This window comes from Peromyscus eremicus, chromosome 1, assembly GCF_949786415.1.
Source record: "Peromyscus eremicus chromosome 1, PerEre_H2_v1, whole genome shotgun sequence".
Taxonomy (NCBI): domain Eukaryota; kingdom Metazoa; phylum Chordata; class Mammalia; order Rodentia; family Cricetidae; genus Peromyscus; species Peromyscus eremicus.
Window position 1 is genome coordinate 99,144,264 of NC_081416.1, and position 24,110 is coordinate 99,168,373.

The 24,110-nt window shown below is 42.0% G+C and overlaps 1 protein-coding gene and 1 pseudogene across 1 annotated transcript in view; one reads left to right on the forward strand and one right to left on the reverse strand.

Annotated features, from left to right (window-relative positions):
• Nucleotides 1-23,702, reverse strand: part of Fchsd2 (FCH and double SH3 domains 2) — a 212,099-nt gene extending 188,397 nt beyond the window's left edge. Inside the window, exons 1-2 of the mRNA XM_059270348.1 lie at nucleotides 23,555-23,702; nucleotides 21,752-21,849 (exon numbers count right to left, since the gene is read on the reverse strand). Coding sequence (XP_059126331.1) covers nucleotides 21,752-21,849; nucleotides 23,555-23,575 — 119 coding nt within the window. The 5' untranslated portion in view covers nucleotides 23,576-23,702. The remainder of the gene's footprint in view (nucleotides 1-21,751; nucleotides 21,850-23,554) is intronic.
• Nucleotides 7,448-8,326, forward strand: LOC131916809 (small ribosomal subunit protein uS5-like; annotated as a pseudogene).
• Nucleotides 23,703-24,110: the final 408 nt, after the last annotated feature.

Consider the following 24,110-nt stretch of genomic DNA (forward strand, 5'->3'; position numbering starts at 1 on the left):
CAGCTTTCACCCCAATATCAGGCTTCCGGTTTTTTATGATAAGACCTTTAGAAATTGGTGTTACACTTGCTCTAGACCAGGCTGGCCTCAAACTCACAGAGATCCGCCTGCCTCTGCCTTCTGAGTGCTGGGATTAAAGGTGTGCATCACCGCTGCCCAGCCCTTACTGTTTTTTGGTTTTTTGGTTTTTGGGGGTTTTTTTTTGGTTTTTGAGACAGGGTTTCTCTGTGTAGCTTTGCGCCTTTCCTGGAACTCGCTTTGTAGACCAGGCTGGCCTCGAACTCACAGAGATCCGCCTGCCTCTGCCTCCCGAATGCTGGGATTAAAGGTGTGAGCCACCACTGCCCGGCTGCCCTTACTGTTTTTAAATGGTAGGAAATTTTTTTCCTAGTCCTGTACTCTCAGTCCTTTAAACTGTCTTCTGATATTGAGGAGTGAATCAGTCAACATTCTTCAGGAGAAATAGAATGAACAAGAGAAAAAGATATACAGGTAAGTGGTAAATAGAGATAGATAGATTTTTGAGAATATGGTCCATATAACTGGGGGGTGCTGACAAGTCTGAAATTTGTAGAGCGGGGGGCAGACTAGAAACTCAGGTGGCAATTAGTGCTATAGCCTTGAAGGAGAATTTCTTGTAGAAACTTTCAGTTTTGCTCTTACTAAGGCCTTTTAAATGACTAATAAGGCATACTAACTTCACTGAGGGTAATTTCTTTACCTTAAGTAAACTGACTGTAAATGTCTACCACATCCACAAAATTCCTTCATAGCAACATGTAGATTAGTATCTGATTAAATAACTTATTTATTTACTACAACCTTACCAAGCCATAACATAAATCAAACCACCACATGAGGTTACAGGTGTCTTGTTATGGCTTTAATGAGAGGTCTTCTAAAACATCAATACATAAACATGTGTCAATAGACTTTGGATAGTCTTCAACACTATACAGTACCCCCTGACTTATGATAATTATTCTTTCCTATTACTTCATTTGATAAGCTGAGTTTTTGGTCTTTTGAAATACAGTCTCCCTACATATTACAGTTTCAATCTTCCTGCCTTGGCCTCCTACATGCTGAAACCGAAGGCATGTGCTACCTGTAGCCGGAAGATTTCTCCAGTCCTGCCCAGCCCCATGGTACTGCAGCCTGTATAAAATAATCATTCAGAGGCTTAATATTATTTACAAATTGTATGGCTTATGTCAGGCTTCTTGCTAGCTAGCTCTTTCATCCTTAATTAACCCATTTCTATAAATCTATGTTTTGCCATGTGGCCATGGCATTACCAGTCTGTTGGCATGGTGCTCCTTGGGCAGCGGGCTAGCGTCTCCTCCTCTGCCTTTCTTGGTCTCGCCTTCAGTCTGAATGTATCGCCTAACCTTATCCTGCCCTGCCATAGGCCAATGTAGCTTTATTTATCAATCAATCAGAGCAACACATATTCACAGTGTACAGAGAGACATCCCACAGCACTACCATACCAGCTCTTGTAACTTTAAAAACACACATTATATTGTTGTTGTTTTTCTAATTTGTAGAAATGAACACTAAAGCCCACAAATTTTTAAGGTTTTTCTCTTTTCTGACAAATTCATTAAGCTGGGTATAGTACTGCACACTTGTAATCCCAGTACTCAAGAGGAAGAAATAGTAGGAAAATAACTGTGTTTGAGGCCAGCACGGGCTGCAGTGAATTCAAGGCTGCCTAGGCTATAAAGCATGAGACCCTGTCTCAAACAGTAAGAACCATACCATACATGGATATGGGAGAGTAGAAAGAAAAGTATATACATTAGGATGTAAATTCAGGGTCTCATACATATTAGGCATATGTTGTACAAGTGAGCTATACCTTTGTTACATACAACATTCATTGTTGTATAATTTAGGAATTTTCAGTACAAGTTTAATGTTTTACAGGTAGTTTTGCTTCGCTTTAGTTCCCAAACACAAGCAGGGAAATCAAAAGAAAGTCTCAAGAGTTAACTGTGAAATTTTTCAAACATAAAACAAAATAATTTTGTAGTTCATACCCATATAGCTATTACCTAAGTTCTGCCATAACACTTCATAATACCTGCTTTATCACATATATCTCTCTAGCCATCCATTCATCCATTTTACTTTTGGTGCAAACTGTAACAACATACACTAAAAACACTCGCTCCTAAATCTTTCAGCATGCAGTCCCATGTTTTCTTAGCCTGTTATGGAAAACTACATACAACTAAGAATACCAATATTGTGTATAAATTATTGTACCTTTGACAATCATACACCAGTCAAGATGTCTGGTACCAGTGTTTAGCTATGTACCTAATCACCAGTCAAGATACAGGATGATAACATTCCAGACAGCTTCCTCATGGCACTTCCTAGTCAAGTCCCACCCTTATCCTCCAGAGGAAACCATGGTACATTCTTTTTTTTCTTTTGATACAAGATTTTGCAATAGCTAAGGCTAGCATCAAATAAATAATTATGTCTCAGCCTGAGTACTACGATTTCAGACATGCACCAACACAAACGGCTCTGATTTATTTTCCATCAAAAATTAGTTTGGGGCCAGCAAGATAGCCCAGCGGTAAGGGCATTTGCAGTCATGTCTGACAACCAGAGTTGGGATTCCCCTAGTTCCAAATGGTTGAAGGGGAGAACTGACTCCCTTAAGTTGTCATCTGACTTCTATATGCATACTATCATGTATTTGTTCATGAACACATATGTACACACATGTACACACGACAAATAAATTTAAAAAAAAAAACAAATAAATGTAGGGGCTTAGAAGATGGTTCAGCAGTTAAAGTGTTTGCTGAGTGAGTGTAAGGATCAGAGTTTGGATCTCCAGAAAACCATGTAAACAGAAGAGGGAATTCTAGACCCAGAAGGCAGAGAGATAAGAGATGTCTAGAGTACACTGGCTTGCAAGACAAGCCACATAAGCCAGCTGTGGGTTTGACTGAGAGACTCTGCCTCAAAGAATAAGGTAGAAGAACAATCAAGGATGGTTTCCATCATTAACACTGGGCCTCCACATGCATGCTCACACATGTACATGTTCACACATCCTCATCCTCAAATACACATGCAATCATATACATGCAAAAAAGTACATACATACACATGCACACCATACACAAAAAATGGGAAAAATAAATAGGTAAACATAATTTAAATTTTTAGTAACTATTAGCCCAGCATGGCAACACACACTTGAAACCCCCACACTTGGGAGGTAGGCTCAGGACTGCCACAAGTTCAAAGCCAGTTGAACTTAGGAAGGAAGGAAAGAAGGAAAGAACTTACTTTACTAGAATGAAAGAAAATAACTTCACTTATACTAATTAGATGCCAAAGGTTACATTTCAGCAATAACTGCTACAAATATTCAAGGAATATTATGTTTAATAGACATGCAGTAAAACATTTACCAATATTACTAGGTCACTCAGTTTTAATTTGGATAGTAGGTAATATTCATCCAGTTCAAAATTCAAAACATAGAGAAAAGGATATACAACAGAGTCTCTGCTGACTCTCCCACCTTCTAACCATCAGAGAAGAAAAACAAGTATCACTAAAATATAATCCAGAGGACATACTCCAACTGTTTCCTTGGAACCACAGATATAGTAATACTTATTTCATGATACCAAAAATAACATTTTCTTTTTTCTTTTTTCTTTGGTTTTTCGAGACAGGGTTTCTCTGTGTAGCTTTGCGCCTTTCCTGGAACTCACTTAGTAGCCCAGGCTGGCCTCGAACTCACAGAGATCCGCCTGGCTCTGCCTCCCGAGTGCTGGCATTAAAGGCGTGCGCCACCACCGCCCGGCAACATTTTCTTTTGAATTGGGATTATTTTATTTCAAAGCTCACAAAACAAAAAACATCTGGGTGACGAGATTCATACATAAATGCCAAAAAGGAGATCAAATGGAACATTAAAATAAAGCATGCCCAAGCAACATACTGAAGTAAAATAAGGTATCAGCGATTAGTCCACAGAATAAAAAGTTCTGTGCTCGGCTATATCGGTCACTGAAAAGGAGCAGGTGCTCATGTCATCCTGAGACTGACAAAACGGCACAGAATGACAACTGCAGGTTCAAATGGGTATTTCAAGGACTTATAAAGGAAAACACCAACCTGCCACCACAGGCCTCCTCAGGTAAAACACTCCTTCACACTCTATCCTTCAAGACTGAACTGTCAGTCCTGTTAGTGAAGGGGAAATGATCCAGACAGGGTCAGTTCTAGCTCGTATTTGTCTTTCCTGACTTTCTGTACAGCCACTTCACTAACCTCTCACTTAAGAAGTAAAAGGAAGTGAATAAAATAAACTTGCCTACGGGGCTCTTAGATCGACATTTCTGTGAACTGTCAATGTTCCAGAAGTGGCAAAAATTTTAACCACTCCTATATTCCTAAAAAAGGATCCCTAAGAGCCAAATGGCTTATCGGCCATTATGTAGGGCAAATATAAAACCCTTCTCTTAACTTAAGATAATGAATTCAAAGGGAGTTGGGAATAGACACAGTTTACATGGAATCTGTGATTCACAACCTACATGAGACAACTGGAATTCCAGCAATGTCCCTGGTATTCTAACTCCAATACATTAATACTTCTATAGAAATCAATAACAGTAAATTGGAAATGAATCCCTGTGACCCATTTTGCCCAGCAGCAAACTGGGCAAAACAGTTATGTAATGAAAGCCCTGTCACTGTCATCATTACCTTATCTCTTGGCAAAGACCCAATCTAAGATGGTCACATTCTCAGCCACCATGCAGAAGGACAAGAATGGACACGTGAAACAAATTTGGCCAATGAGATATCATGCAAAGTCTACTGGAATATTTTAGTTAAAACTTTTCATGAGTGGAAGGAAAGAAGGAAAACCTGGGATGAGGAGGTTCAGGGAGACAACAACAAATGCATCAACTGCAGAGGAAGAAATTGTCGCCGGGCGGTAGTGGCGCACCTCTTTAGTCCCAGCAGAGTCAGAGGCAGGGGGATCTCTGTGAGTTCGAGGCCAGCCTGGGCTACAGAGTGAGTTCCAGGGATGGCACAAAGCTACACAGAGAAACCCTGTCTCGAAAATCCAAAAAAAGAAAAAAAAAGAAATTGTCTTTCCTCCTACTTCATATTATCTTATTAAATTATAACAGGAGAGCTGGGTGTGGTGGCGCATGCCTTTGGTCCTAGCACTTGGGAGGCAGAGGCAGGCGGACCTCTAAGTTCAAGGCCAACCTGGTCTACAGAGAGAACAGCCATGGATACACAGAGAAACCCTGTCTCCAATAATAATAATAACAATAATAATAATAATAATTACAGTACCCAGAACCACTGATTCTAGTTAAAGAGGTTTTGGTATCACTGGAACAGTTTATCTTTGGGTCCATTACAGTTCTCAATCCACAAATTAACTCTTTAGAGAATAGTCACAGACCATCATTTCAACTGATGTTACCAATTGCTTAACCAAACTACAACTCACATAGATTTGTAAAGAATATATTATATTACATACACTGTACAAGAGATATTTTGCATGTATTACTTTAATTATCAAAATAACCTGTAAAGTATTATAATTATTACAGACAAGAAATATGAGACTCAGTTAAGTGACTTGTGTCCAAAGTCCTATATTTAATAGAAGACTAAGCAGTAGGGCTGGTAGTACAATGGTATAGTGCTTGGTACAGTCTCTAACTCTGCCCCACCAACAGAGATCACCTTCATCCTCATTTGTGTGTGCCTAAAGGATCAAGTCACGGAAAAGTGCTCCCAAAATTACTCAACACACATCTATGCTTAATCCTAGTGATGAACAAATTTACTAACTCTTAGTTTTATTCCCTTTGGCTTGGGAGAGAAATCTTCATTCAAGTCTAAATTATTAAGCTCCAATGATGGTCTTATCCAAAAATCTAAAGAACTGAATCTTTAAATTTTAGAAACAGATAAAGATCTATGAGTAATGTCTTCTAAGTTAGTAAGCCATTAAAAAGCAATAGGAAGAGGCATTATTAAAACCTTGGCTCTTTGTCAAATAAGCAGTAGTCAGTGACCCAAAAAAAAGCTTTATTAAATAGCCCTTTCAAACTGCATATCCTCTTCTGCTAGTTATATCTTCTTTTTAGACTCCTCCCTACATGACTGACCGTAATTTGAAAGCATGTATTTAAATTTATTTAGTGTGATGGCCATTCTTGGTTGTCAACTTTACAACATCTGGAATTAAATAAAACCCAAACAGCTAGGTACACCTACGAGGCCTTTTTTTTTTTTTTTTAATTAAATCATTTACAGTGGGAACCCTACTTTTATACAAATCGCTTGAGGTAGAAAGCTCCACCTTTAATCTGGGCCATACTTCCTGGTGACAGCCTATATAAAGGACATGAGAAGGGGCTGGAGAGATGGCTCAGCAATTAAGAGCACTGGCTGTTCTTCCAGAGGTCCTGAATTCAATTCCCAGCACCCACATGGTGGCTCACAACCATCTGTAATGAGGCATGGTGCCCTCTTCTGGCCTGCAGGCATACATGCAGACAGAGCACATAAATAAATCTTAAAAATATATAAATAAATAAATTAAATTAAATAAATAAAGGACATGAGAGAGAGAGAGAGAGGAAAACTCTTCACTCTTTGCTAGCTCATGTTCTCTCTTTTTCTGGCAAATCTATTCCTTTACTGGCCTGGCCTTAGAGCCAGCTGAGACATCCAGTCTCATGGACTGAACAACTACTGAGATTCTTGCACCTTCCAATAGTAGACAGTCATTGTCAGACTAGCTGAACCAACAGCCAATAAGCCATTCTAATAAATCCCCTTTCTCTCTAGATAGACAGACAGACAGGTACAGATGATAGATAAGATACAGATTCACTCTATAAGTTCTGTTCCCCTACAGAACTCTAATATATATAGTTAACTATGTTACTTTAAAAATTAAATCATTTTTCCTCTCTTCTATTTGATCTTTTCCTTACAGTCCACATATTAAAAAAAGAAAATTTCCCTCTCAGGAATTACATAACTTGTTCATTTTAGTCTGAAAGAGATCTGAATGAGAAGCAATACTGACTGGTGAATGAACAAAGCATTTGATTCCAGAAGCTGATACTCTACTACTAATTTACAGGATATCTAAACACCAATGATTGCATGACATGTTATTTTATTTCTCATTAAGAAAAAATTTTTGCAGGGCTGGAGAGATGGCTTAGTGGTTAAGAGCACTGGCTGCTCTTCCAGAAGTCCTGAGTTCAATTCCCAGAAGTCACACAGTGGCTCACACCCATCTATAATGGGATCTGATGCGTTGTTCTGTCATGCAGACATACCTCCAAATACAGCACTCATATGCATAAATAAATAAACCACAGCTGCTGCTTCTTCGGGAAAACACCAAATGGCAGACGACACTGACACCGGTGCAGCGGGAGGGCCCTGAGGACCTGGGGGCCGAGACTAGGAGGCCTCGGCGGCTTCTGTGGAGGATTCGGCAGCAGCCTTAAGGGGCCGCGGTCATGGTCGAGGCCGCGGGGCTCGTGGAGGTAAAGCTGAAGACAAGGAGTGGATCCACCAAGCTGGGCAGCCTGGTTAAGGACATGAAGATCAAGTCCCTGGAGAAGATCTACCTGTTCTCCCTTCCCATTAAGAAATCCGAGATCATTGACTTTTTCCTGGGCGCATCCCTAAAGGATGAGGTTCTAAAGATCATGCCAGTGTAGAAGCAGACTCGGGCTGGCCAGCGGACCAGGTTCAAGGCTTTTGTCGCTATTGGGGACTACAATGGTCATGTTGGTCTTGGTGTTAAGTGCTCCAAGGAAGTAGCCACTGCCATCCGAGGGGCCATCATCTTGGCCAAGCTGTCCATTGTCCCTATGCAGAGAGGCTACTGGAGGAACAATATTGGCAAGCCCCACACTGTGCCGTGCAAAGTGACAGGCCGCTGTGGCTCTGTGTTGGTGCGTCTCATCCCTGCCCCCAGAGGCACTGGCATCGTCTCTGCTCCTATGCCTAAGAAATTACTGATGATGGCCGGTATTGATGACTGCTACATATCAGCCAGGGGCTGCACTGCCACCCTGGGCAACTTTGTCAAGGCCACCTTTGATGCCATCTCCAAGACCTACAGCTACCTGACCCCCGACCTCTGGAAAGAGACTGTGTTCACCAAATCTCCTTATCAGGAATTCACTGACCATCTTGTGAAAACCCACACCAGAGTGTCTGTTCAGAGGACCCAGGCTCCAGCTGTGGCCACCACATAAGGGTTTTATACAAGAAAAATTAAGTGAATTAAATCTGCTGAAAATAAATAAGTAAATAAATAAACCACAAAAAAAGAAAAAAATTGCTGGTAAAATTGATGTAACACTTGATCATCTTAATCACTTGGGGCTTATATTTACACTTATTAAGAGAGTTCTGCTGTGGGATGGTCTGTATGTCAAATGTGTTGCTGATTGGTCAATAAATAAATCACTGATTGGCCAGTGGCCAGGCAGGAAGTATAGGTGGGACTAACAGAGAGGAGAATTGAGAGAACAGGAAGCTGAGTGAGAGAGACACTGCCAGCCGCCACCATGACAAGCCGCATGTGAAGATCCCAGTAAGCCACGAGCCATGTGTCAAGGTATAGATTTATAGAAATGGATTAATTTAAGCTGTAAGAACAGTTAGCAAGAAGCCTGCCACGGCCATACAGTTTGTAACCAATATAAGTCTCTGTGTTTACTTAGTCGGGTCTGAGCGGCTGTGGGTCTGGCAGGTGAGAGAGATTTGTCCTAAGGTGGGCCAGGCAGGAAAACTCTAGCTACAGAGTTCTTTTAGGCCAGGTGGTAGTGGCACATGCCTTTAATCCTAGCATTCGGGAGGCAGAGGCACATGAATCTGAGTTCGAGGCCAGCCTGGTCTACAAAGTAAGTTCCAGGACAGGCTCCAAAAGCTACACAGAGAAACCCTATCTCGAAAAACCAAAAAAAAAAAAAAAAAAAAGAGAGTTCTTTTAAACTTATAGTCATATTTTTATGATGTAATGAATTCTTATGTGTGTAACAAAAGAAACAAATTGGTAAATTGCTCACATTCTCAGTTGAACTCTTCTGAATCACTTTTTTTATTAAATTTATTCTTTGGCAGTTTCATACACATACACACACACACACACACACACACACACACAGAGATATATATTATATTCTGATTGGGTCACTTTTTTGGGGGGAGGGGTTTCGAGACAGGGTTTCTCTGTGCAGCTTTGTACCTTTCCTGGATCTCACTCCGTAGACCAGGCTGGCCTCGAACTTACAAAGATCCGCCTGCCTCTGCCTCCCGAGTGCTGGGATTAAAGGCGTGAGCCATCACCGCCTGGCTGGGTCACTTCTTAATTGCATATATGTATGTGTTAACATGGGGACAGGCATGCACATGAGCACACATGCATGTGAAGGCTAGGACAACCTCTGGTGTCATTCTTCAGTAGCTTTCCACTTTATCTTTTGGGACAGGGTCTCTCACTGGTCTGGGGGCTTGACAATTTGGCTAGGCTGGCTGGCCAGGGAGTCCCACTGACTTACCTATATCTGACTGCATGGTGCTAAGATTACAAGTGCACACCACCTCACCTAGCTCTTTGGATTCTGGAGACTCAAAATCACAGGGATCCTCTAGCCTCAGCCTCCTGAGTACTGAGACTAAAGATACAAGCCATCATACCCAGTTCTAAATGACTTTCTTAAATCAGTAAAAGAACCTGTTTTACCACATAGTATTATATTATGAACATCAAAAGCCCATTGGATACAACATTTCTATTCCAACCATTATCTGGGATTTTCATTCAAACCTGTAGATACCTATTCCACCACTATGTGCACTAACAGACAATGACAACTAAAGCACAGCCAACTACATCACAATAAAGTTGCATCTTAGGAAAATATAAGAGATGGGGCTAGAGAGTTGGCTCAGAGGTTAAGAGCAGTGGCTGCTCTTCCAGAGGTCCTGAGTTCAATTCCCAGCAACTACATGGCGGCTCATAACCATCTGTAGTTAGATCTGGTGCACTCTTCTGGCCTGCCTGCATACATGCAGATAGAATACTTGTATACATAATAAATAAATTTTTTTTAAGTGTCAGAGAAAGTGTTTCTTATAATTGATGAAATACAACTTCTTTTGTCACCTTAATACTTTCTTCCCAAACTTCAATTTCCAACTATAAGAGGAGCTACCAAAACTGAATACCTGCTTGGCATTTCACATCTTATTTAATTACAGCAAAAAGGTAAACACTGATTTTTCCTCACATATATAAGACAAAAGACTGAGAAAAGCTTTGTAACTTGTCCAACATTACCTAGTCAATTAAGTGGCACACATTAAGCTAAAATCTCTGTTCTACCTTCAAAGTCCTTATTTTTGCATTACTTTAGCCATCCACAAAGTATACCACACACAAGAATTACCTCACTGGGATTTATAGCCCCACAGTAGTGCACTTGCCTAGTATATTCAATCTCTGGCGCAGGGAGGGGGGAGAACAGCTCAATTAGTGAAAAAAAAAAGAAAGAAAATGGGTTAATAATGCATAACTGACAGGAAAAATACCTGGACAGGACCCATGATGATTTTCTTAGATTAAAATTTGAGAGACACAGATAAAAAAGATACTGCAGGACTGGAGAGATGGCTCAGCACTTAAGAGTACTTGTTGCTCTTTCAAAGGACCCACATTCCATCCCAGCATCCACATAATGACTAGCAACCAACCGTGTGTAACTCTAGTCCCAGAGGAGGTAAAGCCCTCTTCTGATCTTTGCAGGCACTAGGCACTCATGTGGTACACAGACATACATGTTGGCAAAATACTCACACATAAGAATTATAAAATTAATCAACCTTAAAAAAAAATAAAAGGTTTAGACATACGGACCAATGGAATCGAATTGAAGACCCTAACATTAATCAGCACACATATGAACACCTGTTTTTTGACAAAGAAGCCAAAACTATACAATGGAAAAAAGAAAGTATCTTCAACAAATGGTGCTGACATAACTGGATGTCAACATGTAAAAGATTACAAATAGATCCATATCTGTCACCATGCACAAAACTCAAGTCCAAGTGGATCTAAGACCTCAACATAAATCTAGTTACACTGAACTGGATAGAAGAGAAAGTAAGAAGTACTATTGAACGCAATGGCACAGGAGAGCACTTCCTAAATATAACACCAGTAGCACAGACACTGAAGGCAACAATTAATAAATGGGACCTCTTGAAACTGAGAAGCTTTTGTAGGGCAAAAGACACAGTCAGTAAGACAAAAAGACAGCCTACAGAATGGGAAAAGATCTTCACCAACCTCACATGTGACAGAGGACTGATCTCCAAAGTATATAAAGAACTCAAGAAACTAGACATCAAAATACTGAACAATCCAATTTAAAAATGGGCTATAAAAAAAATAAAAGATTAGCCGGGCGGTGGTGGCCAAGCCTTTAATCCCAGCACTCGGGAGGCAGAACCAGGGGGGAATCTCTGTGAGTTTGAGGCCAGCCTGGGCTACAGAGTTCCAGGAAAGGTGCAAAACTACACAGAGAAACCCTGTCTCAAAAAAACAAAAACAAAACAAAAAAAAAAGAATAAAAATGAAGGTTTTAAAAAGATAAATGTAAATTGTCTATAAATTAAAAATTCCCAACAATATGACCTATTTTATCTCCTGTTTTCACTTTCATCTATAAAATAAACAAGTATGATTCAAAAATTCTTCTCCATATCATATGATGACCTCCTAAGAACATTTACTAGAAAAATGTAGTCATAAGTTTTCCTGTGTCCCAGCCTGCTGGCGGTCAGGACAAATCTCTTCCACTCGCATCTCCCAAGTACTCACACAGAGACTTATATTAATTATAACTGCTCGGCCATTAGCTCAGGCTTATTACTGACTAGCTCTTACACTTTAATTAACTCATAATTCTTATCTATGTTCAGCCATGTGGCTTGCCATCTTTTCTCAGTTCTTCCTTGTCATCTTGTTTCCTGTGTCTGACTGATGTGTCCTGACTCAGCCTTCCTCTTCCCAGAATTCTCCTTGTCTGTTTATCCCACCTATACTTCCTGCCTGTCTACTGGCCAATCAGCATTTTATTTATCAACCAATCAGAGTAACATACATTCACAGCATACAGAATGACATTCCACAGCAGAAAAATAGTTTTTATTTTTAACTATATACTCTATTTAACTGTATACTCTAATTTAACATCACATGGATAAACCACACTAAAAAAGAAAGAACACAGGCTCTAGTATTTAGAAACTTACTTGGTCTGAGGCCTTGGAGAACAGAGAAGAAAATAAGTAAATAATAAACTTTTAAAAAGTAAAACAGGGGGGCTACAGAGATAGCTCAGCAGTTAAGAGCACTGATTGCTCTTCCAAAGGACCCAGGTTCAATGCTCAGCATTCACATGGCAGCTAACAACTGTCCATAACTCCAAGATCTAACACCCTCACACAAACATGCATGCAGGCAAAACACTAATGCACATAAACAAAAATAAATTTTAAAGGTGGGGGGCTGGAGAGATAACTCAGTGGTTAAGAGCACTGGCTGTTCTTCCAGAGGACTGGGGTTCAATTCCTAGTACCCATAAGGCAGTGCATGGCAGCTCACAACTGTCTGTAACCCCTGTTCCAGGGGATTGGACTCCCTCACAGACATATATGCAGGTAAAACACCAATGTACGTAAAGTAAATTTTTTACAAATTAAAAAAAAGCCACAGCACACTTTTTCCTCCTTCTACCATGTCAGTCCCTGGGATCAAACTCAGGTGGTTAGGCATGGTGGCAAGAGCCTTTATTCCTTTAAGGAAAAAAAAAAGTGAAACAAGTGTGTATAGGTACATGGTAGTGGTGGCACAAGTCTTTAATCCCAGCACTTGGGAGGCAAAGGCAGTCCAGAGCCTGGACTATAGAATATACAGAACAAGTTCCAGGATTGATTGGGAGAGGAGTGTTTAAAAAGAGAAACCCTGTCTCAGGAAGAAAAAAAAAAAAAAAAAAAACAGGCTGTGAATGGTGGCAAATATCTGTAATTCTAGCATTCAAGAGGTAAAAGTGAGAGAATCACTGCAAGCCTGGCCTGGCCTGGCCTGATACACATAGCAAGTACCAGGCTGGCCAGGGCTATGTAGGAAGATCCTGTCTTAAAACAACAACAAAAAGTAAAGTATGCTTGTCCACTGTTGACAGTAAATTTCAACAGGAAATGCATCAGTATGAAATCTCTGCAAAGAATGGAATGTCCTTGATTAACAACAAATGAGTTCCCTTTCCTTTTCATACTTCACTCCTAACACGTGACTTTCAAAAACCCACCCCTAAAGAAATGAGAAGGGAGGACAGCAAAGGAAAGGACTGCCCTAATTGGCCTCCTCCCCTCAGATTCCAGAAGATAAGAAGGGAGTGTGGTGGGAACCAGCCACATCTGGCATAAAATTCTCTTGTTCACATCTCATTGAATCTTAGGTTTGCTCTTTAGCTTCTTTTAGCATCATAAAAACGTCATCTGTACAAATGGGGCATGGTGTGCAAGTCTAGAAGGCCAGCACTAAGGAGGCAGAGGCAGAATGATCAGGTCAAGGTCATCATCTTCAGCTACACAAGGAGGCCCCAGGCCAACCTGGACTTGGGACAGTTCGTCTTTCCTTCCAACATCTAAGTGTCAGGGATGGAACTCAAGTCATTAGGCTCAGCAGAATGACCCACTGAGCTATTTCAAAAGCTCAATAAGACCCATTCAAGGGCCAGGTGGTGGTGGTGCATGCCTTTAATACCAGCACTCAGGAGGCAGAGCCAGGCGGATCTCTATGAGTTCAAGGCCAGCCTGGTCTACAGAGTGAGATCCAGGACAGGCACCAAAACTACAGAGAAACCCTGTCTCGAAAAAAAAACAAAACAAAACAAAAAAAGACCCATTCAAAAAACAAAAACAAAGAAAAGCATTGCTACTATTCATCATTCCTTCATATTAGAAAGAAAAAGAAGTCAGGCATGATAAAAACATGCCTAGAATCCCAGCAATTGGGAGGAAAATCAGGAGGACTACCAGGAGTTCAAGACCAGCCTGGGCTATAGTGTAAGACCCTATCTCAAAAACAATTTAAAATTTTTCCACTTGGGAGATTTTATAATATAAATAAACTGAATAAACTGAAATGCGCCAAAATCCAAAAACTGTTACGCAGACTCAACTCACACTGGAGGGAAAAGAGGGAGAAAGAGAACCAGAAGCCTAAACTGGTGTTTGAGCAGGAAATACTGTATTCTACTACTTAAAGTGACTGCTTGGAGATTTCTCTTTCAGTGTACCAAAAGTCACCTGCTGCTGATACAGAGCTACTTCTGTACTAGCTTAGGGAAATAGGGAGACACTCTGAAAAACAAGATTATCATGACAGCTGAAGTCAGGATTAAAGGAAAATCAAATTAAAGTTTCCATACTACTCATCTCTAAACAAATTCACAGGTATCCAAAACCTGAAGATGCATAATGGAGTTACATCTACTAATGTGTTTATCACATGGCATATTAAAAAGCCACACATAACCTTACACTTTCTAAAGGTTTTAAATTAAAAATATTTATTTAAAATTAAGTAAATATATTTTATTTTGTGTTTGAGTGTTTTGCCTGAATTTAAGCATACCACATGCATGCTGGACCTGGAGAGGTCTTAAGAGGGCAACAGATGTCCCCCAGAACAGGAGTTACAAATGGTTGTGAGCCTCAGTATAGGTGCAGGGAATAGAACCTGCGTCTTCTATCAGTGCTCGTAACTGCTGAGTCATCTCTCCTAGGTGAACCTGGTTTAAAACATCCTATACAGCATAATTCTACCCACGGCAGATTTTTTTTTTTTTTTCATTTTGGTTTCTAAGACAGAGTCTTACTATGTAACCTTGGCTGGCCGGCCTAGAGCTCCCTGTGTAAACCAAACTGGCCTCATACTCACCGAGATCTGCCAGCCTCAGATTCCTGAGTGGTGGATTAAAGGCAAGTGCCACCATGCCCAGCTCACAAGACACATCTTAAATCCTATCGTTTCTAAATGGCTACCTGTTTATGCTAAGTGAACTTACAAGCCAATCTACCAATCTACTCTCACCTGCAAGTTCCATGGCAGGCATGTGATGGTCAGAGGACAACTTGCAGTGGTTCTTTCCACCACATGGGTCCCAGGGATCAAACTCCTGCTAACAAGCTTAGCAGCAAGTGACTCGACCTGCTGAGCCAACTGACAAACCTATAGTGAAGTGGGGTTTTGTGTTTTTAAGATTTATTTGTTTTATGTGTCTGAGTGTTTTACCTGCATGTATGTATGTTTACCACATGCATGCAGTACCCATGGAGGTCAGAAGAGTGCACTGGATCCCCTGGTACTAGAGTCCCAGATGGTTGTAAGCCATTGTGTGAGTGCTGGAAACCAAAGCTGGGTCCTCTGCAAGATTGACAAGTACTCTTAACAGCTGAGCCAACTATCCAGTCCTTGTTTTGTTTTTCTCAGATGAACAACTTGTCTTATTTATCTGAAGTATTTTATAGGCTGTAGTGAGTTTATAAACAACATAAAAACAGTCACATCTTAGCTCTTCCTGCGGAAATTAAACATTTCTGTAAAATGCACTGTTTGGTTTTGTTTTTAAAGATTTATTTGTTTTCATCATATAATATATATATTATGAGTGTTTTGCCTGAATGTATGGGCATTACATGTATGCAGTGCCCACAATGGCCAGAGAGGGTGTTAGATCCACTGGAATTGCAGTTACCAAAGGTTATAATCCACTATGCTGGTGCTGAGAATGGAACACAGGTCCATTCAGCAAGTGTTCTTACTGAGCCATCTTTCCTGCCCCTGGTTTTGCTTTTTCGAGTTTTTAACAGTGTGGCCCAGGCAGCCTCCAGGTGGATTTGTTTGTTTGGGGTTTACAAGCTTTGGGGTTGTTTTGAATTACTCACTATGTAGCCCAGAATGACTTCAAACTTCTGCAATCCTGCCTCAGTCTCCCAAGTGCTTAGATTAAAGATATGTGCTACCATATCCAGCTCTTAAAAATGCCTGTTTTGTTTCTTGAGTTTTTCAATATTGGTTTTATTTGAGACAGTGTCTCACTATGTAACCCTAGCTGACCTGGGACTACTCTGTAGATCAAGACAGCCTCAAATTGACCGAGATACTCCTGCCTCTGCTTCCCAAATAATAGGATTACAGGCATGGTAACAATACAGCATGCCTGTCTTAAAATGTATTCTTGTTTGTTTGTTTGTGGTTGTTTGTTTGGTTTGGTTTGGTTGTTTTTGGATTTTTCAACACAGGGTTTCTCTGTAACTGCCCTGGCTATCCTAGAACTCACTGTATAAACCAGACTGGCCTTGAACTCACAAAGATCCACCTGCTTCTGCCTCCTAAATGCTAGGATTAAAGGTGTAAACCGCCAAGCAGAGCTTATTTGTTTTTTGAGACAGGGTCTCTCTACATAGCCCTGACTATCCTGTAACTCACTATGTAGACCAGACTAGCCTCATACTCTCAGAGACCTGTCTGCTTTCTTCCTCTAAGTGCTGGGATTAAATGCGCCACCATGCCCAGCTTAAAATGTATTCTTAAGGATACTCATAGACACAACTATCACATTCAATAAGGTATCATATTTCCACAGAGGGAATATAGAGCTTTTCCTATTACATGAAACTACAAAAAAATCTTCAGCACTTCTGTTCTGTGTAAGTAGAAGTTTAATTGTGTAACAATATCTGGTGACACATGGCATGATCACTTTATTTCACAAAATGAGTCAAACCAAAAGCATCTTTGAACCAGCGCAGACGCTAAGACTGAGAGGCCTAAAAGCATGTTTTAGCAAGTAATGGTATATGCTACTTACAATTATATGGGAGTGAAAAAAAGAGTGCATTGGTTCCTTTAAAATATTCCGCTAATGCCTGGTACACTACCAGACTCTTGTATTTAAATTTTTATTTATTTGGTTGATTTTGGTTTGGTTTTTTGAAACAAGGTCTCACTTGGTGGCATAAATTGGTCTGAAACTTGCTTTGTAACCCAGGGTGGCCTCAAACTCATGGCAATTCTCCTATCTCAGTCTCCCAAGTGCTGGGATTACATGCATAAACTACCATGCCCAGATACATTTTACATATAATAAAGATATACTTTATGTCAAAAATAGTTATGGGGCTGTGAAAGATGAGGATCTGAGTTCAGATCTCCAGCACACATGTGAAAGCAGAATGTGGTGGTGTTTGCCTAAAAAGTGACAGGCAAGAAGATCCCTAGGGTGTGCTGGCCAGCCTGCCTGTCAAGCTATATCAATGAGTTCCAGGTTCAGTGAGAGACCCTGTATCAAACATAAGATAGAGAAGGGCTAAGGAGATGGCTCAGTGGATAAAGTGCTTGTCAGTCATGAGGACTAGAGTTCAGGTTTCCCAGCACCCACATAAAAAAGCCAACAAGGCCTGGCAGTTTTTCTGTTATCCCAGAGATGGATTATTTAGACTAGCCTAATCAGTAATCTTGGGGTTCAGGAACAGAACCTATCTCTCAATAATTGAAATGGAAATGACTGAGAAAGACACCTGACAACAACTTCTGGCCTTCATACACACACGGGGACACACACACACACCACATACCTACACAGAAAATAAACAAGATGGCAAACAACTGAAGAAAATACCTAACATCAACCTCTACCTGCACAGGAACACACAAGCACATTGTGATGGTTTGAATAAAAATTGCCCCCACAGGCTCACATATTTGAATGCTTAGTCATCACAGAGTGGCACTATTTGGGAGGGATTAGTAGGTGTGGCCTTGCTGGAGGAAGTGTATTACTAGGGGTGAGCTTTGAGATTTCAAAGGATCAAGCCAGGCTCTGTGTATGTGTCTCTCTCTCCCTAACTGCCTGTAGATCCAAATGTAGTACTTCTACTACTTCTCCAGTACAATGTCTGTCTGGATGCCACCACGATCCCCACCATGATGACAACGGACTAAACCTCTAAAACTGTAAGCCAGCCCAATTAAATGCTTTCTTTTTTAAGAGTTACCATGGTCAGCCTGGCAGTGGTGGTGGTGCATACCTTTAATCAGAAGGCAGAGGCAGGCAGATCTCTGAGAGTTTGAGGTTAGCCTGGTCTATAGAACAAGTTCCAGGACAGCCAAGGCTACACAGAGAAACCTATAATCCCAGACCTCAGGAAGCAGATAGATGGATTGATAGGTCACAAATTCAAGGTCAATCTGACCTACAGAGTAAATTCCCGGCCAGTCCAGGCTCCAAAGCAAAAACTTACATGAAAATGCCAAAAAGAAAAAGAGGAGGAGGAAGAAAACCACAACTATAGAGTATACAGATAATTAAATGTCCTGAGTGACCAAGGAAAAACAATACATAAAACGGTAATAATCAAACCAAAAAAGGTCTGCAGCCATTATGCTATAACAAGGTATTGGGCCTTTATCTAGACAGCCACAGAAAGAGGAACTAATCACACTGTGGAAGACATACTACTAAAGAGAGATTGAAGAAAGGAAAACATGAAGACAATGCTGTGACTATTAGAATACTGCTATAATAATGCAAAGGAGAGCAGATGAATTAGAAAAAATTCAAACAGTAGCAACAGCAGGAGCAACAACCTGTATCAACCTGAATGAATTATGCTGCATTTGTATATACTGTCATTTGATCTGCATAGCCTATAAGGATGAACAATACTATTGCCCATTCTACAAATGAGAAAACTGACATTTAGAAAGATTAAGTCAATTTTCAAAAGTCAGTGTGGATAATAAGTAAAAGAGTTTGGGCATGCCGGGCGGTGGTGGCACATGCCTTTAATCCCAAGCACTCGGAGGCAGAGGCAGGAGGATCTGACTTCGAGGCCAGCCTGGGCTAGAGTGAGTTCCGGGAAAGGTACAAAGCTACACAGAGAAACCCTGTCTAAAAAAAAAAAAAAAAAAAAAAGAGTTTAGACAGAAATCCAAGACTGAGTAACTACAATGTCCAGACTCTTGACCTTAAGCTCTTGCACTATGGTACAAACAAAAAAAAGAACAGTGAAAACAAGAGGTCCTCAGGTGACACCATCAATGAGACTTCATGATCTCTACTTACACACTAACTTTTCCTTCCTGAAATCTTTCTAAAAATTGATCACTTCTTTTATCTAGAGATGTATATGAAATATCTTAGTAGGCTTAACAGATGTCTAAAACTGAATTTTTAACAATATCAAGTTTTAGTATCATGCAGAGTAATCTTTTAATACAAAACCTTACTTGTGGAAGCTATGAATGTATCCTAGTGATACAGCACATGCTTAATGTATACCAGGCCTTGGGGTTCAATGACCAGTACAACTTAAACTCCCTGGGTGCTGGAGAGGTGGCTCAGAGGTTAAACTGGCTGCTCTTGCAGAGGTCCTGAGTTCAATTCCCAGCATCCGCATGGTGGCTCACAACCATCTATAATGAGATCTGGTGCCCTCTTGTGGTCTGCAGACATACATGCAGACAGAACACTGTATACATAATAAATAAATAAAATCTTTAAAAAAAAAAAAAGCAAATACCCCCACCATGAGACCATAAGAAGAAAACAAAAGAGAAGGACATAAAAAGACAAACAAGAAGTTGGAGAGATGCCTCAGTGATTAAGTGCACTTCCTGATCTTCTAGAAGACCTGAGGTCACTTCCCAGCACCCACAGCAGGTGGCTTATAGCTGCCTGAAACTCTAGCGCCAGGAGATTCAACACCCTTTTCTGGTCTCCACATGTACCTACATACACATGGAATATACACAAAAAGACATACAAACATACACACACACACAAATACTAAACAATTATTTTAAAAGAGAAACAAATTCATAATTGAAATAGAGCTCTTTCCAGTCAGAAAAGCAACCCTGGTATATTCAAAATGAATGAAAACATTTATATGCCTTGGAAATCCTAAAAAGACATTTGTATAGAAGAAATGCTCATAAAAAGTATCTGAAGTAAGCATGAGTAAAACCTCTTTAAAAATCTTTGAGCTGTAGTGGAGTTTTCTCCAGTCCTGCCTGGCCCACGGTCAGGACAAATCTCTCACCCACCAGTCCTGCAGCCATAAATAGCTTAGCTATCCAAAACATATATAATTTTATCTTAACAATATATGGTAATGTTTTTCATGAACATGATGTTAGGATACTATGGGAAAAATAGCCAACTGATGATTTACAACTTTAATTCTAATTTGATAACTGTATTATAAGAGTAAGAATTGGAGCTGCTCTATTTGAATATGCAAATCATCTTTTATCCTTTACAAACATATCTGTTTAACTGTCAGCTTGTACTACAGGTGGCAGGTCAGGCATGGTGGTGCACATTTTTTTTTTTTTTTTTGATGACTTACTTGTTTTATGTACACTGGTGTTTTGTCTGCATGTATGTCTGTGTGAGCATGTTGGATTCCTTAAAACAAAAGTTACAGACAATTATGAGCTGCCATGTAGGCACTGGAAATTGAACTCAGGTCCTCTGGAAGAAAAGCCAGTGCTCTTAACTACTGAGCCATCTCTCCAGCCAAGTGGTGAAGGACTTTAATCCCAGCACTGGGAGGCAGAGGCAGGATAATCTCTGTGAGTTCCACCCAACCTAGTCTACACAGTCAGTTCCAGAATAGCCAGGACTACAAGAGAGAGACCCTGTCCCATAAAAATAAAAAAATTTAAGCTGAGCGGTGGTGGCGCACGCCTTTAATGCCAGCACTTGTGAGGCAGAGACAGGCAGATCTCTGTGAGTTTGAGGCCAGCCTAGGCTACAGAGTGAGTTCCAGGAAAGGTTCTAAAGCTACACAAAGAAATCCTGTCTCAAAAAACAAAAATTTAAAAAGTGGCAATTCCTTTAATAAAATAATTCCTTTCTACTCATTTTTACAATATCCTCTTTTTTTTTTTTTTCTTTTTTGAAAAAGAGTTTCCCTTTGAAGTCCAGGCTGGCCCTGAACTCGTGCTCCTCTGTCCTCAGCCTCCAGAGAGCTAGAATTACTAAGATTCCAGATCTGTACCCCCATGTCCATCTTCCTATGCTCAGCTCTAACACTCATTCTCACAATGTTAGCACAATATCTTACCTATTAGATTCAGAGTTCCCTTGATTATGACTACAGGTAGCTTTAATAAAACATGACAATTAGTTCTCACTGAATTGTGCATTTAAACAAAGTTATACTTGCCATGTTTTAACAAACAGTTAAATTATCTGGGGTAACTGGCTCATCCCAGATATTAACCATTAACCATAAATGTCAGCTTAAAAGTCTGTGTAGAACTGTTAAAGCCAATAAATAACTTGGTGAAAAGATGCAAGAATTTTCAGCTGCATTTCAAACTGACAGACTCTTAAGGCCCTTATTTCTCAATAGCATGTGTACACTGAGGGAAAGCTCGCACTGTGTTAGTTCCAGTTCTGACTTCCAGCTGAGTCAAAATTCTGCAGCCTGAAAGCAGGAAATCCAAAAGGAAATTCCATCATCAGATCCTGGGGCTTGGCGACTCAAAGGTCCTCAGCGGCAGATACCGAGGTTCTCCAACGCTCTACTGTGATCTTACCTCATATCTTCAAGTAAGTCACACTCCGCCTGGTGTTTGGCTTGAAGTTTTGTCATCTGCTCACCTTGAATGTTCTTCAGCTCCTGTGTAACTTTCACCTAAAACACAGCATGCATTTATGAAGGCTTTTACTACAATTTGAACAAGAAAAACTACTTAAGAAAACAGTATTTGTTAGAACGTATACTTCCAGTTTTCCTCTCCCTAAAGACTAAAAAATTCATTATTTGCCACCTAGTTTTATTAATTAACTATGATTAATGAAAAAAGTTAGCCAAAGAATCTAAAACAGGGACTGAATAAAAATTCAGAAATATAAAAATTACAGTTTAAAAGAGTGCAAACTGTCATTTTGCCTTCTTTCTTGCCAAAGATACAAATATTAACCATCAGGAGCAGTGAGCACAGATGAAAGAAATCATACAGTATCTAACACCTAGCGACTGAAATTTACACAATCATGAAATAATATGCATGAATAAACTACATAAAATATTCCATAATGGCTGCAAGGAGGCACACCGCCTCAGAATGATGCCCTCCACTCTGACAGCGCATCAAATCACAATCTCCTTCTCACAAAGGAGAACGCAAAAGTGACCTTCCAGCATATGCAGGGCTTTTAAACTAACCCAGTAAGCAAGGCCAGGTGGCAGCCCCACTTCAAACAGCGAGAACCGCCAAAGCCAGCTGGCTGGAGCCTCCTCGGCCACGCCGGACCCCGGGGGTTGCAATTGGTTTGCGATTATGGTGGAATCCTGGCCACCAGAGCAAAGATACATAAGAGGTGGGGTACACGTGCAGGGGAAAAGGGGTGGGGGAATGAGTTAACTGGAGAAACCCAGATTAAGAAAGGGAAAGGAAAGGAAACAGAGACGATGAGTTACTCATGTGGCCAATGTTTGCCCACGAGAGGAGGATATAACTGTCTCTACCCACTGCTCAGAGTAGATATCTAGTATTCATCTGAAAGATTTCAAAAGACAAGGACACAGCCTTAGCGGCCGGGAAAGGTAGAGAAGGGCGGCACAGCGGGGAAGCTGCTGGCAAGCCCCAGAGCACCCGTCACTGCCACCCAGGCCATGCAAACCCCAGCCGTAGTGCTCAAGCCACGCATCGCCAGGTTCTGGCTTTCAGACTGGAAGCTCCACCGTTTCCCTGGCCCCTTAGCCGGAGGCGGGGCTGAGGGGGGGTGGGGAGCAGGACCCGTCAATCCTTAATTTGCTTTCCCTTGGGGTGGGAGGGCGGTGACCGTACCAACTTCTTTTCCGCAGCCCCGTGGGAAAAACAGGCCAAATCTTGGGGCTAGACTTGAAACAACACACCCCCCCCCGCGCGCGCGCGCGCAAATGTGCCAATGGGTGGGGTGTCGACAAGCAACTGGAGGGCTCGAACCTGGCACAGACCAAACAATCCTACACGTACAAGGCTCTGCAAACCTACAGGAGCTCCCCCGCCTGCCCTCCGTGCAGCCCCGAGAATGCACTTTGCACTGGGCAGCACTGCCATGCAGATAGACACACATATGCATGCCCGAAAAACTCCAGCGAGTGTCTAGGGGGGAGGGGGTGTCCTCCCCAGCGCAGTGGACAAGCACCGGCCGCCCTTCCGTCGGAAAGACACCTCACAGGCGACCCCCTGCCTGGAGCAGGCGGCAACTCAGTGACAAGCCAAGAGGCGAGAGCGGTCACGGCCCCTTGCGGGAAGGGGGAGGGGGCGCAGCGGTCTCCCCAGCCGCGTTCTTTGTACGCACCACCACCACCACCCCAAATCTCCAAAGCCCCCCGCCAGCGGCGCCCTTACCTTCCTCGGCGGCGGCTGCATGATGCTGAAGGGACATCAATCCTCCGCCCACCCCCGACGGCGGCGTTTAAAGGACTGGGAGGGTGAGGAGGGCTGGAGAAAAGGGGGCGGCCCAGCGAGCCAGGGCGCGCGCGCGCGCGCGCGTGTGTGTGTGTGTGTGTGTGTGTGAGAAAGGAGAGCCTGAGGAGGAGAAGAACTTGCCCCGGAGACAAGCGAGGCTGGCGGACGGCGGCGGCAGCACCCGGGTCGCAGCAGAGTGTGGAGAGAAGGAGGAGGAGCGCCGGGAAGGCCTGGGGCCCGGGCGGCCCGGGGGGTGTGTGAGGGAAGGAGGCGGGGACGGCCAGGGGGGCGGGGGCCGCGAGCGGGGGCGCTGCGGGGCTCGCGGCTCGCCGGGCGGCGGAGGAGGAGCGGCCGCCGTGGTCCGCGCTTGCCGCCTGCCGCGGCTCGGCTGCAGCTGGCTGACGCGGCAGCCCGCCCCCCCCCTCACACCGCCACCCACTCGGGCAGCCAGGCCCTCGCGGTGCCCAACGCCCCCGCCCGGCCCGGGAAGGAGGAA